The sequence below is a fragment of the Populus euphratica genome, unplaced genomic scaffold, assembly GCF_000495115.2.
Source record: "Populus euphratica unplaced genomic scaffold, PopEup_1.0 scaffold88.1, whole genome shotgun sequence".
Taxonomy (NCBI): Eukaryota; Viridiplantae; Streptophyta; class Magnoliopsida; order Malpighiales; family Salicaceae; genus Populus; species Populus euphratica.
Window position 1 is genome coordinate 235,528 of NW_011499956.1, and position 17,768 is coordinate 253,295.

Below are 17,768 nucleotides of genomic sequence, written 5' to 3' on the forward strand. Positions count from 1 at the left end.
AGTTCTTAAATTCATCAATCAATCCTTTCATTTATGTGATAGGCCTGCATTTAAAATAAACATTTACCACAAATTAAAGGTATCTTATATTATTAGATATGTTATTATAAAACATGTTTTAATTAAGGAGTTATTGATATTTCAAATGCAAAATGATGATATAAAATCTTAATAAAAAATACATTTTTAAGTACTAATCAGTGACTCATTAGTTTTAGTTAATTGTTGCCTATAGTTTAAATTAAAATAAAAACTACCAAATTTTATTGGATCCAATCAAGTTAATGACTTCAGTATGAGGTTTTTTTTGCTTTTTTAAAAATATTTTTCATACTCCAAAGATCCTTTTTGTACACTCAAAACTTTTTTATTGGCTTGTGCCATAGCATAGGTCATTGATCTAGTAACAACATTTATTTTTTTGTCGTTGTAGCCATGAGGTGTTATATTAGAAAAAATTTGTTATAATTTTTAAATTAGTCATAGTTATAGTGTTAAATTAAACTCGACAAGAGTTAACTGTGTGATAAAAAAAGAAGATAAATAGTTGCACATTCCCTCTATTTGATAATATAGTTTAATTTGTCTATTAAAATGCTTTTTAAATTGTGTTTTATTTGAAAAACACCAAGTTGATTTTTTTAGATGTTTTTTAATGATTTTGATATGCTGTTAATGTGAACCTAAAGAGCAAGAACCTTAAAATCCATACTTAAGATTGAACATGATCTAAGAAAGATAAAATTAAGTTAAAAAGAACTTGACTCAATAATTATCTAAACTAAAAAAACATTATTTATTGGATGAAACCTAACCTGTTGATTATAGCAAACTAGAAATCAAAGGTATATGGATAAACATTACATAGAAGTAATTTTTAATAAATTCTAAAAGTTCCATGAAAAATCAAGAGTAAAAGCAAACTTTATCACACAAGTTTTACTTTTGAATAATCAATTTATCTCTCTTAATATAAGCTAAATAATCTTATTTATATCAAGTATAATGTTCCAAAACTAGGTTGAAAAAATGACAAAAGATTTATAAATAAAGTAGAAAAAAATCCTAAATATATTAGGAAAATATTGTAAATCATAAACAATAACTTTTATACTTTATCATAAGGACTTGTTGATGTCTAATCGTTACAAAATATTAACGATGTAAGTTACGTTCATTAACATAAAATTACACATTAGAAAAACAAGCTCAATCAACGTGTAAGTAGAAAAACAATTAAATCTACAAGTTTTTATAGGAAATAAAACTCAAATATCTTGAATTAACCCATTAAATATCTTTTTAATTTTCTTAACTCTTGACATTGCAATAGAATGGGTTGATATATGTAATGGATTATGTGATATTGCTTGATAATTGTCATCAACTTATGTGAAAAATAATAATAAAAAAATCCTAAAAAATTATTTTAATAAACAATAAAAATACCTTTATAAAAAGATTTTATATCATGTTATCAAACACATGATAAAATTCTAAATTACTAAATCTACATCACAAGAGTTTTTTTAATCACATGCCTATATTGATTTTACTGGAAAATGATTGGTTTTCTATTCCTATACTATGTGTGGTATTTAAAAGAAATGATAGTTATCAAATTCTTTTTGTGAAAAAATTTTGTTTCCAAAAACTTGTTATAACATAAACGAATCATTTATATCTATAGACATACATATGTAGTTTTAGAAATTTATTTTTCTTTTTCTTTTTAAAAGTATCTAAACATTTTTTACAATTCCAATGCTATCAAAAAGTGGTTGAGTTTTTTGTTTTTCAAAATGGATAATATTAAAGTTAGGCAAACTAGAATTAATATTTAATTGAAATTAAATTAGTTACACAAATATCATCATCATCATCATTATTAATAATAAACAAAGTTTTTAATGTGAAAAATAATTTTTTTATAATAAAGTAATTTATTCAAATAGCTAAATCAAGTGTTTATTTTTAATATTTGAAATATTTCAATGATACAATTAGCAAAATTGGTTATTTTAAATATTATTATTAAGAAATATTTTTTGAATAAATTAATATGAAATTACAATGACCAACAAATGTTTAGAAATGTTATAAAAAAATCCATTTTGTACCCAAAATGTCCTTAATATTAAGGGGAATGATTCAAATGTATTAAAGGTATTTTGGATACAAAAAGTTATTTTTGTAATATTCACTTAAACTTAAGGGGTGGTTTTGTAAAACTCTTAAACTATTAGGTAGTCATTGTAACTTTATTAACAAAAGCTAAAAAGCATTGGAAAAACAGTATAGCTCTATATTTATAAACATTATTTTTTGAAAGAATATAATGATAATTTTATTCTTCACATTGAAAAACTTAAAGCTAGTTATTATCTTTTTACAAGATGTATTAATAATTATCCAATTAATTAGAAATAAATAAGTTTTTTTCATTTTAAAACATAGTAAAATAACTAAAATATCCTTAAAAACAAAAAATTTTAAACTAATTTCATGGGGTAATTTGGTGCTTTCATAATGATTTATTTTTTTATAATTATCATGTCATGAATGATACTTTGGTATTTGATTAGACATAAAAAACAATAAAAAAAATAAAAGGTAGTGAAATGACTTCCAAATACACTTGGATTGGAAGTGAGAAAATATTAAAATTGGCTTTAGAAGGGTTTATTTTGTCTTTTTAAAAATATTTATTTTATTTTATAAGGTTATCTTATGAATAATCGAGTCTTTTTATATAAAACAAATAAAAGACAATAAAAAGCACTAAGCATCTCTTATCAAAAAAAAAAATACCCTTTGTAATGTATTTGAAAGCATTATAACATTTTTATTATTATTATTATTATTATTATTATTATTATTATGTGGTGCATGTTAGTGTTGAGTGGTTTATTTATCGCTAATAAACCTTTTTCTTCTTTTTTATTTTCTTTTTATTTAAATGATGACTTGATCCTTTTTGTTCTCAGTATTTTAAATTTTGTTATTTTTTAAATTTTTCTTCATGGTCAGTTTGTAAATGTTTTATTTGTTTTCAAATTCATTCTTTAATCTCAATTTTTCATATAATATGTTTCCAATTTGATTCTAATTCTTTTTTTTATTTCCAATATTTTTCTTTGTTATTTTGTAAAAGTTTTATTATTTTTTATTTCATCATTCTATCCAATTTTATGGTACATTATTTTACCAATTTGATCTTCATTCTTTTAATATTTTTGGGTCTTTTTGATAAATTTATTTTTCTTTTCGATTTAACCCCTGAATCAAATATAAAATTTATTTTGTATATCAAAATTAATAGATGTTCTTTTAAATATTTTTTTATCCTTTTACTAAATGGATTTTTCTTTTCAATCTCATCTTTAAATAAAATATAAAAAAATTTATATTACTATTTTGATTCTCATTCTTTTAATTGTTATTTTTTTATTTTGAATGCTTTTACATAATTAAAGTTTTTTGTTTAATTTTATCTTTCAATATTTAATTGATTGAGAATTAGGCTTCATGGTTTTTTAAATAAAATGCTTCAAGTTCAATAATCTAGGTCACGTGTTTGAATAGTTAATATGAGTTGATATTTTTAAATATTGGGTTATATCAATTTCATAATTTGAGTAATGAGCTTTACAGGATAACCTGGTTGCCTCAACCTTAGTAATTGGAGTTATAAATTTGTCATGCTAACTCAAGTTGACTAAGATATATTTTTCTAATTTTTTTTTAATCTCATTTCATCCTTACATATTTAATGGGCTGAAAATTAAGCTATATTGTTTATCTTATTTTGAAAAAATATTTTTTCTTCATGTTATTGTGATTACTTTTTAACAAAAAAAAAATGATGAATCTAATGGCATAGCATATTTTAATATACTCTAATTAAAATAAAATCAATTTATTTAACTCAATTGGGACTTTGACCTAAGTCATGGATATTTATTTCATTTTAAAATGTGTTTTGCTGCACCTGAACATTATTTAAAAAATATTTTATATAATTATCAACATTTTTTATCTCTTTAATTTGTTCTGAAAAAGAAATGTGAACAAAAATATATATTAAAAAAAAAACTATGACAACGTGCAAATCATCAACTTGTTTAACGGCGAATCTAAGTCTATGATTAAAAGTTTTTTGAATTCTTATAAATTCATTTCAACTCCAAATTTATATTTTCAGGTATATTCATAAAAAATCAAATTCTCTGTCTATTTTCTCTAACATGAAAAATAAAAATATTTTTATAATTTATTTTTTAAAACATAGTAAAAATTAAATGGTATTAGATAAAATAGTATCTAAATACATTCTTAAATATTTTAAGAGTTTAGTAAAATAATATACCTAATATATTCTTAATTAATCCATTTCTAAAAAATTACATCTAAATTCTCGGGGAAAGAGAAAACAAATAGGCTATGAACGCAAGCCTTGCTAAGCCTTAAAAATAAAACTAGATAAGTTGGTCTTCAAGTTCAGGCCTTCTCACTTGATTTTTTTAATTTTTTTTTAAATGAGATGATTGATGTGTTATTTATCCATTTTTTTAAAAAGAAATTATACAGCATATTATGTTAATAAAAACAATCGAATATTTAATAAACACCCTTACATTATTAAAAAACTAAATTTCCAACCCAAAACACGTCTAACAATATAGAATTCAAAACTGCAAAAAAAATCTTTGTCGAACTTGATCTACTTTTCCATTAGCATGAAGGTTTAAAGACACATCACTAAAATTTTATTGTTGAATGATTCTTTTTAACATACCAAGACAGAGTTTTTGTAATAAAAAATTATAAAATTCAAGATGGATAACGTACCGAAAGAAAAATTAATAATAATAAAAAAAAAAAAACATTGCATGTCACTGTTACAATCCATATCCATGGTAGATTGTCTTGCAGGCCGCGGTAAAATCACATAGTCCTTTTAATTCTCTTTTAACTTAATTTAATATATCGGCCAAGACCTATTTATAATGTCATAAAGAAAGTCAAGCCAAATCCTACAATTCCCCACATTTTTTTTTTGTTTCTATAATTAATACACCAACAATGTATTATAATATAGCAAGGAGTTAAATCCAGATCATATCTCTTGGATTGCATTGTTTTGCAGGACCTTAAGTTTTTAGAAGTTCCAAAGCAGACGAAGTTTTAGCATAAATATCAACTATTGAAGTGTGGATTCAGCTCTTTGCTTTGAAATGATTAGAAAATATATATAAGGATAAACTTACTTGTACAAGATTACCGATAAGCTAGCTTTAACAAGTATATAGCCTGACAATTGTGTATGTGATATCTTTTTTTAATTAAAAAAAATCGAAGTTGAATGACTTCAATTTATTCGGTTATTATGTAATGAGAAAGAGGTACCCTCACTCTGTGTGGTCTCTTGATGAACCAAAAAAAAGGAGGAGTAATAAAAAGAAAAAAAAATGCCAATATTAATTGACCTAAATTCATTGATATATTGAAGAGCTCTAATTATGTTTTTGAAAATCAATGTGTTGAAAAAATACAAGTGTATTCAATAAATATTTTCCTTAATTAGTGTTGGACTTTGTACAAAAATGTTAAATTAAGAATGGATAAGTAATTATTATATTAAAAAAACAAGAATTATAATTTGTGACTCCCTTTAGAATATTAAATTCCAAGAACCATATTATTGAATGTGCGATGGAGCACTCATCAGTATTAATCCCACATGCATGAAGTTTTGGGTGATCGTTAACGCGGCTTTACCCAATAAGAAATCTCATTTCAAAAACACTATTATAAGCTTCAATTTTAGTTCACATTCAATGATAACCCTCAAACTTAAGAATCTTTTCCATAGAAGAAATCAAAGAAAGGTTTGCAATCACTAGAATGTTCTTCAATGCCAGTAGTAATCTCAGAGGAACTAGGAGTGTTGATGGAATTCTCAGGAGGAGTTGAACCAAGCGGACAGATAGTCGTTGCTCCTTCTAAAGTTCCTGTTGGGTGCAAAGGAAAGAGAGGCAACGTTGCTTGATCACTGCTGCTCTTGTGGTTGATGGTTACCAGGGTCCTCTCACCCTTGTTCATCGTGATACGATCGTGGTAGCCATAGGGTGCCGCTGGTTCATATCCATTAAAAGCATAGGTTCTTGCTTCAGATCTCGGCCTCATCTTGAAATTACTAGGGAGTAGCATTTTCGGATGTTGTTGACAAAACCCCATTACTTCGCTCTGTTGTGGGAAGTATGGGCAGCAGACAACTGAAAAGGGAAAGCTTCATTACAAATAAAATGACAGCGAAATTTATAGCGCATGCATAGAAAAAGATCGATAGGGGAGAAAGAAAAAGAAGGAACCGGGAGAGTGTACTTCGAAGAGTATTCTCTTATTCATGTGGAAATAAGAGAAAGGAAATAATTAAAAAGAGAAAAAAAAATAAACAGAGGCAGAAAATTGCATAAAAAGAGAAAAAAAAAATAAACAGAGGCAGAAAATTGCTTGGAAAGGGACAGGCTATGGAAACATATAAGATATTAGTAAAGCTTTACGCAATCATAAAAGGTGCAGCAAGCAAGAGAACAAATCTATCTGAAAAGTTACAAAAGGAAATCTGTATTTTATTTCTGAATCTCCTCCTGGATAACAAACAATCTCAAGAGAATACTTTCTTTATGTTTGCTTTTGTTTACACTGATATCGAGTTTATGTGCATGAAGAGAGACAGCTAGGAATGAAACTAAAAATAGAATAAATTAATGTGAGCAAGAGAACACAAACAACGAAAATACCTCAAATTAAAAAAAAAAAAAACAAACCATATTTAATTCGTAAAATATTGAATAGAACTTATCCCTAAATTCCAAGGATCAATAAAAAACTATAGGACAGACATAATATTGAGATGGATAAGATTAAGTAACAAACCATTTGCGCAAGGATGTGCAAACACAGGTTGATGAACCTTGTGTAGATAGTTATTGATATAAGCCATGCTCTCTTGTTTCTGCTTCTGTCTTTGTCTTGCCTTGTGATTTTGAAACCAGTAAAATACATTCTTTCCTTCGATGTGACCATAAGCTTTGAGCCTGCTCGTTATTTGCTCTATCATTTCAGTACTCGGGGTCCGTATACCTTGGCTGTAGAAGCTCTCAAGCATGCTAATCTGCTCCTTTGTTGGGTTCCATCTTGAATTCCCAGGAGCTCCACCAGAACCAGCCACGTCCATATCATCGTTATCCATATCTTTCTTTCTAAAACTTTACTTGAAGTTTGTATAGTTTCTTGATCCAAAGAAGGAGAAAATATAGGGTTTCTGAAAGAACCTTAAAAGACAAATAGAGAGTCAACGAGTGAGAGGTGGAGAGTGGCAATCTGGGTTAAGATTTGCATGAGTTTTGTACTCTATTTATATAGAGATTATTAGAGGATAGAGGCATGATCAGTCAAACAAAAAGACGAGAAAAAAGAAGAAGAGGTGTTTGACATGCGTATCGTTTTTGGTGCTAAAAAAACTCTGAAAACATGGCGGGTAGCGGCAGAGAGAGGCTTTGGTTTCGTTCGTCTTCTTCGTTCAAAAATCGGGATACCATGGAAAGACAATAATGCCCATAAGCAACCTCTTTTCCCTTTGTTCTATTCCATGCAGTGGTCGTGGATTTGTTGCCTAGTGGTTACACATCTTGGGAATGACAGATACTGACTGGGAACGCTAGCTATATATAGGTGGACGCCATTGAAGGAAAGGACGGATATTAATGTCATTGACAACAAAAAGACAGCCGGTAGGGTTGTAAGTTTGTAGCTAGGTAAGGCCTAGGCTTTGGGAATTGAAGAAAGAGCCTGTTGGACTTGCTGGAATAGCGTATGTCGAAGTTGAAACGTCCATCTCTAATATATGTGAAGTGGAGGCCACTTTGTTTTTGCCGTGAGCTAAGAATTTAGCTGTCGGGTGGGGAAGTTGCGGTGGGGCTTCATGGGTGGTTCATCTCTAGTGTGGTCAAGGGGCCAGTAGAAACATTGACATGGTTGTGATCAGGAATATATTGATGTTTTATGATTGTGATGGTTCTTGACTTCATAGATTTTCATGCAAAACTTTTTTTTTTGAATTTTGTTTTTCCTGTCTAATGCATCGCGGGGTCAATGCAAGGGCAAAACTTTTTTTTTTTTTTCTGTCTAATGCATCGCGGGGTCAATGCAAGGCTGTGGGGGTTAAAGAAAGTAGTTGACACTTGCAAGACATGCTAATTAACTTTAACTCCATTTTTCTGTAGTATAAAGGATATAGCTAGTCTTGTTGCTCACAACTTGCTGGACCGAGATAGCAAACAAAGCCTTGAAAATCAATCTATAAAGTGAATATGAAAATCAATGTGGTTCATTTAAGCTTGTTCTTGCCTGGTTAAACTATACATTCCATAAGCACGCCTTCAACACTGAGATGTGAATCTTGAATGTTATACCAATGAAGTTTGATAACGTGAAGTCCTCATCATACTCAGTTCAAGAAAGAAAAGTTTAGGGGTTGTTTGTTATATTTTTGTTTCCAATTTGAAAATAAATGATTAAAACTTGTTTATTTTTTTCTCAATCAAATAAAAACTAGCAATGAGTTTTTAAGAAAAAAATATTGATTTTTTTTAATATTTCACTACCAGAAAATTGACAAACACAAATAAAAATACCAATAGAAACAATTATATAGGTAAATTGTAATGACATTTATCGACAAACTATGTCATTGCTTTATCCCATGATATATATCCACAGAAATTATACATCAATATATACAGAGAGAATTATAGTTAAAAAATAAGAAATGAAATAAAAAATGATATCTAATTTTACAAACAATATTACTGACAAAATAAAGTCATTGCTAATATTCATCGGTAAAGTTGTTTGTAAGATTTTAATTATGACCTAACAGCAACCCCCCTTGCCCCCTTGTTCATTTCTTCATTTTTTTTTATCTCTATAAATAATAGTAAACCCCCTCCTATTTTATTACAAATAAAATTCTCATCACCACAAATCCAGTCACTCTAACACTTAGTCTGTTAGCATTCCTGTTCTAGTTCAATTTTTTTAGGATTCCCCACATTAAATAAGTAAAACTAAATGTTTTTTAACTCATTTTTAAAATGTTAATTTTTATGTATTAAATGTAGTTTGTTTGTGTGTTTACTTATTTTATAGCTTTTTCTAATAGAAATTTGTTGTATAAATTTATGATTTATACATGTTAGGTTTTGTTTGAGATTTAAAAAAATTATATTTGTTTGTAATTTGATGAAATTGACTTTATTTTTGTGACTTAGATGTTTTGTAATAAACTACATAATGGATTATTTATTGGGTAAATTTTATATTTTATTAATTTTATTGTAAGTTGATAATTTCAATAATTAAATGTGGAGGAATTTGATTTTTTGTGAAAAATTGATGATGATTTAAAGATACTATTAAAATAGATTTAAATAAGTTTAAGTTAAACCACTATTAGCTAATTTATTTAGTTCACATAATTAATTAATACATTTTGTTATTAATATTCTACATAGGTTTGATATAAATAATGGATGATCATTTTTTGGTGTATTAAGTTTCACTCAAGATGGTCATTTTTTGGTGTATTAAGTTTCACTCAAAAGGTTGTGCATAATGAATTATTGTAATGGGATTAAAGGTATTAACTACACACTATTTAATCTATGAAATATTAGTGGATATGGTATTAAATTTTCATGTAAGAGGTGTAGAATAAAAAAGTTTCTTGATTCATATGTTGTTATGATGTATCTTCTATAAAAAAATATTCATTGAGAAATACTTGTGTTAGCTTACACACAGAGAACTATATATTTCTTACAAGAGCATGGTAAAAAAGATAGTTAGGTTAACCACTAGTTCTAGTAATGTGTATGAGATTGTAGATGGTAATAGTAATCCTTATAAGAGTATGTTTATGGATGTAATGAGAATGAATCATAGTTATACAGGTAAATATCCAATCGTAAATAAAGAACCAAATGTAAATGCAGCCATGTTTTTTGATCTTTTGAAATACTCTAATGAACCATTATAGGATGGATGCACAAATCACAGTAAATTATTAGTCATTGCACAGGTGTTCATCATTAAGTCAAATCATAGGTTAAGTGAGGTTAATAACAATATAATCATCGAATGAGCTATAAGCATTTTACCTAAAGAGAATAAGCTAAAAGAGAACGTTAATGCTACTAAATCCATGATGAAATCCCTTGGCCAAGGATACCAAAAAATTGACATGTATCTAAAATTTTGCATATTGTACTCCCTTGAAAATATAGATTTGATTGAGTGCATAACCTGTGAGCATGCTCTATGTAAATCTAGAACTGGTAAAGAAAGGACTCTTGTCATACATAAAAAACTTAGATACTTCTCAATCAATCTTAGATTACAAAGGTTATTCATGTCTTCATAGATTGGTGAGCATATGACATATCATCATTCTTAGGATATGGTAGATAGAGTCATAATGCACCCTTCTAATGGTGAGGTTTGAAAATTTTAATAGGGTGCATCCTTATTTTTCAATAAAATTATGGAACATATATCTTAGGTTATGTATGGACAAATTCAACCCATTTGGGTTATTTGCTGCTTTTTATTCTTATTCACCGATAATACTAACAGTTTACAACTTGTCACCTAGAATATGCATGAGGTTGAAATTCATGTTTTTGTCTATGGTCTTATTTAGTCTTCATAGTTTAAGTACGAATATAGATATTTCTTTTCGATCATTGATTGATTAGTTGAAGCAGTTGTGATCATCTAGGATTTTGATTTATAATATCTCGAGAAAAGAGAATTTTTAATGAAGACAACTTTGATTTGAATTATCAATTATTTTCTTGCGTATGGAGTGGTTTCTGGCTGGAGCATGCATTAAAAATCAGCATGTCCATATTATATGGAAAATAATAAGGTCTTCACCTTAACAAATAGTAGTAAAGTATATTTTTTGTATTGTCACTGGTGGTTCTTATTAGTCTATCATAAGTATAGAAAGAATAGAGAAGACTTCTATAACATCCTAGAATTTTTCACAATCACATATGTGAAAATTTAGGCAAATGTTTTTTCAAAACACAACCATATATAGAACACATTTCTCATCCAAATAATTAAAATGACATAATAGAAATTTAATGTTACCTCACATAAAATATATGTAACTAAATTAAATTCAACATACTAATAAATTCCTTCATTTACAAAAGTGACTATATTAAATCAATCATAATATTTCAATTCTTTCATTATATGAATATAACAACTCAAATAAAATACCCATGGCAAAACAAAAGAATAGAATATAATTTACAATTATATTCCATTATGAAATTGCATGTTAATGTTATCATGATTACATGTATTAATCTTATACAAAAAGTAAGGTCTCAAATCTACTAATTCCTGCTAGGTGGTGCTGAACTTGAAAATTAATTTAATATTAAGGTAATTTAATTTGCATAACAAATAAAGTGACAACATAACAAATAGTATTTTAACCAAACTATTGTTCCTATTCCCATTTATAATTAAGTTAATTAACTTCCTTTACGAACAAGGAGAATTCTTATGATCCAAACTTAATTAGAATCTCCCAATCTGGGTTTTAACACTCATCGCCCAGATTTGGATACATTCCTAAAAACTAAGGAATTCATCCATTCAACCTTCTAGAATAGGGAACTAGTCCCATCACAAAAGGCAAATTGACCATCTCGTACCGGTCCCATCACACAAGGTAAACTAGTCATCTCAACCTAGAACAAAGCGCTAGTCCTATCATATAAGGTAAACTGGTCATCTCGTACCAATCCCATCACAGAGAGTAAACTGGTCAACTCAACCTAGAACAGGACACTAGTGCAATCAACATAAAGAAAACTGGAAATCTCACACTAGTCCCATTAAACAAGGCAAATTGGCCAACTCACATCAATGTTATCAAACAGGGCAAACTAGCTAGTACACATCTAAAATAATTATACATTTGGATAACAAGAGAAATTTATCTAACAATGTATATAAACAATTCTAAATAGAATTTAAATAGTGAGGTGTTAAGCACCTACTTGAAGTTTGGACACGGTATGCAGGATCCTATCTTGGTACTCCCTCAACAGTCTCTCCTATATGAACCCACCATCAATTTCTCGTTTGATATCTTATCTTTCAAGCATAATGTATTTCATTAAATTAACCACCTCGGTTAATTTTATTAATTTAAAGAAAATATATGTTTCCTTTAAATTTTAATTAATTATCTCATGGCCAGAAGTCAATAACCAATTTAGCATAATTCTTCTGCATAACACTCCACAATTCAAATCCACTAAGCAAAATTCATAATTTTCTCCTTATTTAGTTAAAACATCCAAAGCATACAAGATGGAATTTTCTTGGAAAATTCAAACAACTAAAACATGTATCAACATTTAAACTACTCAACAACAATACCATATTAGTTCTCATAACCCACTTTTTAGGTTATTACGCAATTCATATTTTTTCTCTCTTTAAAAAATACAAAAATAATCAAAAATAAAATAAATATAATGGTAAAAAAAAGATGTAAAAACGCCCAGAAAATGACTAAACGTTGTTGAGGAGGCTTAAAAATATAAAAATTAAAATTTGATACTATTTTATTGACTAATAAGAGCCCTGTTGATTGTCGCGAGGGCGACATCATTTGGCAATGGCGGAGGCTCTTTGTCGTGCCTCCTATGTGAGGTTTTTTGTGTTGGAAAAATTATGATTAATTTTTAGGAATCGCCACTTAGTATTATGGTCACTAGGAACCTATGGTCTGCCAGAGTCTGAGTGAGGGACTGGTTGTGGAAAGGAAAGATGCATCACTCCCAATGCACCCTACCTAAGGTAAGTTGCATTGTTGTTTGATTGTTTTTTCTAAGTCGGGTTTCTATTCGTTGGTCTTTTTTAAGGTTCAAGCCAGATCTTTTTTCATGAAAAATTTTCTACCTTATTGGGTTAAATCCTAACCGTTTTAAAGTCTAAATTTTGGCATCGTCTTTTTACACTTTGTATCTTTAATACTCGAGGGTGTACTTTATCGTATAATTTTACACCCCAAAAATATTAAAGTCTACATCTAGACCCTAAAAAAAAGATTGGAATTTTTTTTGACATGTTGGCCAAATCCTAATGGATAATCATAAATGATATTCATTTTTGGATTTTTTTTAAACATGAAAAGGATGCAATTTTTTTTTCCTTGTGAAAAATATGCTTAGAAAAATTTTAGGATTTGGCCATATGTAACAAAATATTTTTTTCTTTTTGAAGATGATGAATTTTTTTTGAAATACTTCGGAGAAAATCAAGTATTTTCATACTGAATTTGTATTTTACAGTGTAAATATACAACCCAACATTATGAAAAATTGGTTGAAAAATACTTGAGAAAATTATAATTTTTTTGATAGGATTTTTGGAATTTGTTTTTTAAATTTTTGTTTTTTTAATATTATAATATTATATATTATTATAAATAAATATATATAGTATATATACATGGGCTGGGTCGGCTTAGCTGATTGGGCCGCTCTCAGCCTAGAAAGAGGATGGGCCAATACTGACCCAAAAAGGGTTGGGTCGATATCGGCCCACTATAATCCTTTTTTTTTGGAGTGGGCCGAACCCGACCCATAAATATAGGCTGGGCCAAATCAGGTCTAACCCACCATTTAAATTAATTAGTTGCAGAATATGAACAATTACTATTCACGTTCTGCATGCAGTGGAATACTTGCAAAAGCTGAAGGCAGGCAGAGGAGAAGCCTACTAGAGTCTGTGGTCATAGTTGTGATCAGGAGGTTGATCTGATGGTCCGGGTGATGTTATCGCGAGGAACGGTGGAAGAGTTGGTGGCCGGTGGCAGAGGAAACAAAAGAAGAAGAAAACAATAGGAGTTGTAGATAGGAGAGAGAAAGGCTTGTGACGGCTTCCTGTGGTGGAGCTGATGGTGGGAAGACCGGTGATGAGGGCGGGGGTGGTTGAAAAGACAGAGGGAGAGAAAAATACTGTAGAAACGGGGCAGAGAGCTGGTTTTTTCTGATTTTTGGACCCAATTTTCTCCTCTCTTAGGCCATCAACTCTGCTTTTATTTATAACCGATGGAAAAGGATAATGTCATCTACACAATAAAAAAATTTTCAGCCTTTGATTCGGTTGGGAAGGATCTCAATCGTTGGTTTAAAGTGTGCCTTATGAGTTGTTCAATCTGCAGAAATTTTCAGCCTTTGATTCGGTTGGGAAGGATCTCAATCGTTGGTTTAAAGTGTGCCTTATGAGTTGTTCAATCTGCAGAAAAAAGCTATCTGAGTTGGCCTCTTTAGGCCGGTGCTGGTGCCATCTCGTCGCCATTCAGCTGAAATGTTCAGTTGGGGTTGTAAATTAATTATAGGGGATCAATTTCATGCATGTTTTATCAAATTTTATGGATATTATATGCATTAAATGCACCTAGAAAGTAAGTGACTGGACCCGTTTTTTGAAAGAAGAAGAAGAAGATAATGAATAGTAACTAGACGACGCGTCGTCTAGTCCTCTTTTTTTTTTAAATGATGTCGTTTTAGGTTTGAATTAGGGATTTTACCTGATTTTCAATTTAGTCCTTAATTTTTCAATTTAAAATGATGTCGTTTTAGGTTTGAATTAGGAATTTTACCTGATTTTCAATTTAGTTCTCAATTTTTCAATTTCGTTCAATTGCACCCCTAATTGACCCTAAATTCTCGATTTAATGTAATTAAACCCTTCATGAACTTCAATTGGAACCTTGAAGTTACGCGCCTCTTACAATATGGTTGGTATCGGATTTTGTCAATTAAACCCCTAATTGACCATTAAACTTTTAATTTCTTTAATTTGACCCTCGGTTTTTATCAAGTAAGCTTCTAAATTGTGGTGGATTTTGCAGATTTATCCTTGGCTTTAAATTTCTTCAATTTAGCCCCTAACTGACTCCAAAATTTTAATTTTCTTGTAATTTAGCCCAAATTTTAATCAATTAACATGGTAAAAAATAAATTTGGTCTCTTAAAATTCCAATTCTCACAATTAAGCCCAAATTAGGCTCCCAAACTTAATTTTTCACCAATTAAGTTCCAAATAAAATTAATATGATCCATTTAAAGTATAATAAAGTCTTTGCACTAAATTAAATCCTTTAATTGGACCCAAATTAATTCTTAAACATAATTAAAATTTAATTTGGCCCATGATTAAATCAAATAGGCCTATTAAAAATTTAATTATGTCATTAAACTTAAGTTTTATGCAAATTCATCCAATAATTATTTAATTTGACTTTGAATTTGTATTTTCTTCCATTTTTTGGCATAATAGGGTACATTTAGGTGTTGAATTTCCTCTAAATTGCTGTTTGATTCTCCAGTTTGCTTTCTCCACATTGCCAGTTGTTATTATGTTCTTTTTATTTTTTAATTTTAGAAAAGAAATTGATTTTTGGGGAATAACCCAGAATTGAGTTATGACATTGATAAAGAAAATTAATTCGAGGAAGAAAAGTCCAAAATCAAATGCTTATGGACTCAATTCAATATTTTTAAAGGTTTAATTCAATTTATGGAGGGTTTGATTGTAAGAAAAATTGATTTTCGAGTCAATTTAGGCTTTAAGTAGAAGAAATTAAAGTTCTTGAATCAAATTATAATTTTTAAGAGTTAATTTGGTCACTTCAGGGGCTTAATTGCATAAATATTAAATTTTGATGGCCAATTAGGAACTTAATTGAAGAAATCCAAAACCAAAAATGAAAATGAAAACCACGCGTAAATAGAGGCTGTAATTAAACTGAATCGGATGCCAAATTAAAGAAATCTAAAGTTTACTAATAAATTGAGGGTCAAATTGCATATATTAGAGACCAATGACCAAGTTGGAAAAGACAGCCAATTTAGAGCCGACAATTAAATTTGGTAGGGATGTATTTGAATTGATTTTTAAAATCAAAATTGCAATTAAGGACTTGATTGAGTAAATCAAAAATTGAAGATTGATTTAGACTTTGACACGTTGGGCGTCATTTTCATTTAAATAAAATGACATGTTTTGCATAAAACGGCATCGTTTCATCCACTCTTCATAAAAAAAGCTCGAAATAGTGTCGTTTTGAACAGCATTGTAGACTTTCTTGTTTTCCCTGGACGCATAAAGAAACAGGGGAATGAAGTTGTGTTCCCTTGTATTTTCACCTCTTTTTCTTCCTTCTTTTAATTTAAAAAGATGCCGACCAAGACCTCATTTGCTCAGCTGACCCATGGCCTCTCATGTGTTGGAGAAACGGAGGAGATGTGCCTCCTTAGGCAGTCGTGGGGTGGCAGCACAGTGGTCACCCCAGCCATGTCTCTCCCCTATTTTCACCTATAAATACAAGGGAGACGAAGGGGATAAAAGGGAACACAAAGGAGAGAAGAGAGAAAAGAGAGAAGAATACAGAGGAGAAAGAAACAGAAGAACAAAGAAGAAAAAAAAAAAGAGGAAAATAGAGCGAGAGAGAAGTAAAATAAAGAGAAAAGGGGAGAAGAATCACCGCGAACCACCAACACCACCACCAGTATCGCTGCCAATCGCCTCCAGTAGCATAGCCAATGGTTGCAGCCACCATAGGTTAGCCATTCCCACTTCCTCTGTTTTTTTTTTCTTCTGCTTCATCTCGCCTTCATGCTTTCCACCATTCACGTAGTATCTGAATAATAAAGAGCACTATTTATGGCTAGGCCAATTTTAGCCCAGCCGAATATTTGGGCCTCGCCCAGTCGAAAGAAAAATAATTGGGCTAGGTCCGACCTAATTCTAAAAAAACAAAAAAAAAGATTCTTTTGAAAAATTATAATTTTTCGTGTATTTTTCTACTAAATTTTGGTTAATATCAATTTATATTTTTAAACCATAAAAATACAAAATCGGTAATAAAATACCTAGTTTTTGTCAACTACGAAAAGGAAAAAAAAATTAATATATAGCCAAATGTCTTATAGCTAATTTTTTTTAATATATAGCCAAATGTCTTATAGCTAAAAAATCAAAAAAAAAATTTCATACACCAAGATAAAGTGTTTTGGCTTCTATTTTGGCTTTAATAACTAGTTTATTAAAGTCAAGATAACATTAGCCAATATTTCAAAAAAATTTAAAAAATATTTTTGTTTGATTTTAGTACCAGGGATTATGAAATTTATATGTAAAATGTATTCTCAGTATTAAATTTTTTTTTTATTATGATTAGATTTTTTTATCAAACCATAAAACAATACAACTTACCTTAGATATGGTATATTTAGGGTGCTAATACCTTCCCTTTAGAATATATTAATTTTACTGATAAGAGACCAGTTAGAGTTCCTAATGACCAAAATATTAGGTGGCGATAACCAGTCTCTGTACTCCATTTCTGAGACCAGTTAGAGTTCCTAGTGACTAAAATATTAGGTGGCGACTCTCATTCATATTTTACTGATAAGAGACAAGAATTCATTGTCTCTCCACATTTGCCATATAGACTTACATATACCTTTGAGTGGTGGACGATAATCGCGACACCGCATACGTGCGACTTTAGTTATCAAAATTATTTTTTATCAATTAATCCTTCCTTAAAATTTCCTATTTTAGTTGAATATATCCATATAGGTGGGGATATA

At 29.2% G+C, this 17,768-nt stretch overlaps 1 protein-coding gene across 1 annotated transcript; it reads right to left on the bottom strand.

The window, feature by feature from the left end:
* Window positions 1-5,856: 5,856 nt before the first annotated feature.
* On the bottom strand, window positions 5,857-7,243 carry LOC105138380 (WUSCHEL-related homeobox 2-like). The gene is made up of 2 exons (XM_011044435.1): window positions 6,943-7,243; window positions 5,857-6,278 (listed from the first exon to the last, which is right to left on the bottom strand). The coding sequence occupies exons 1-2, from the start codon at window positions 7,241-7,243 to the stop codon at window positions 5,857-5,859; spliced, it is 723 nt and encodes a 240-aa protein (XP_011042737.1).
* Between the last annotated feature and the right edge of the window lie 10,525 nt (window positions 7,244-17,768).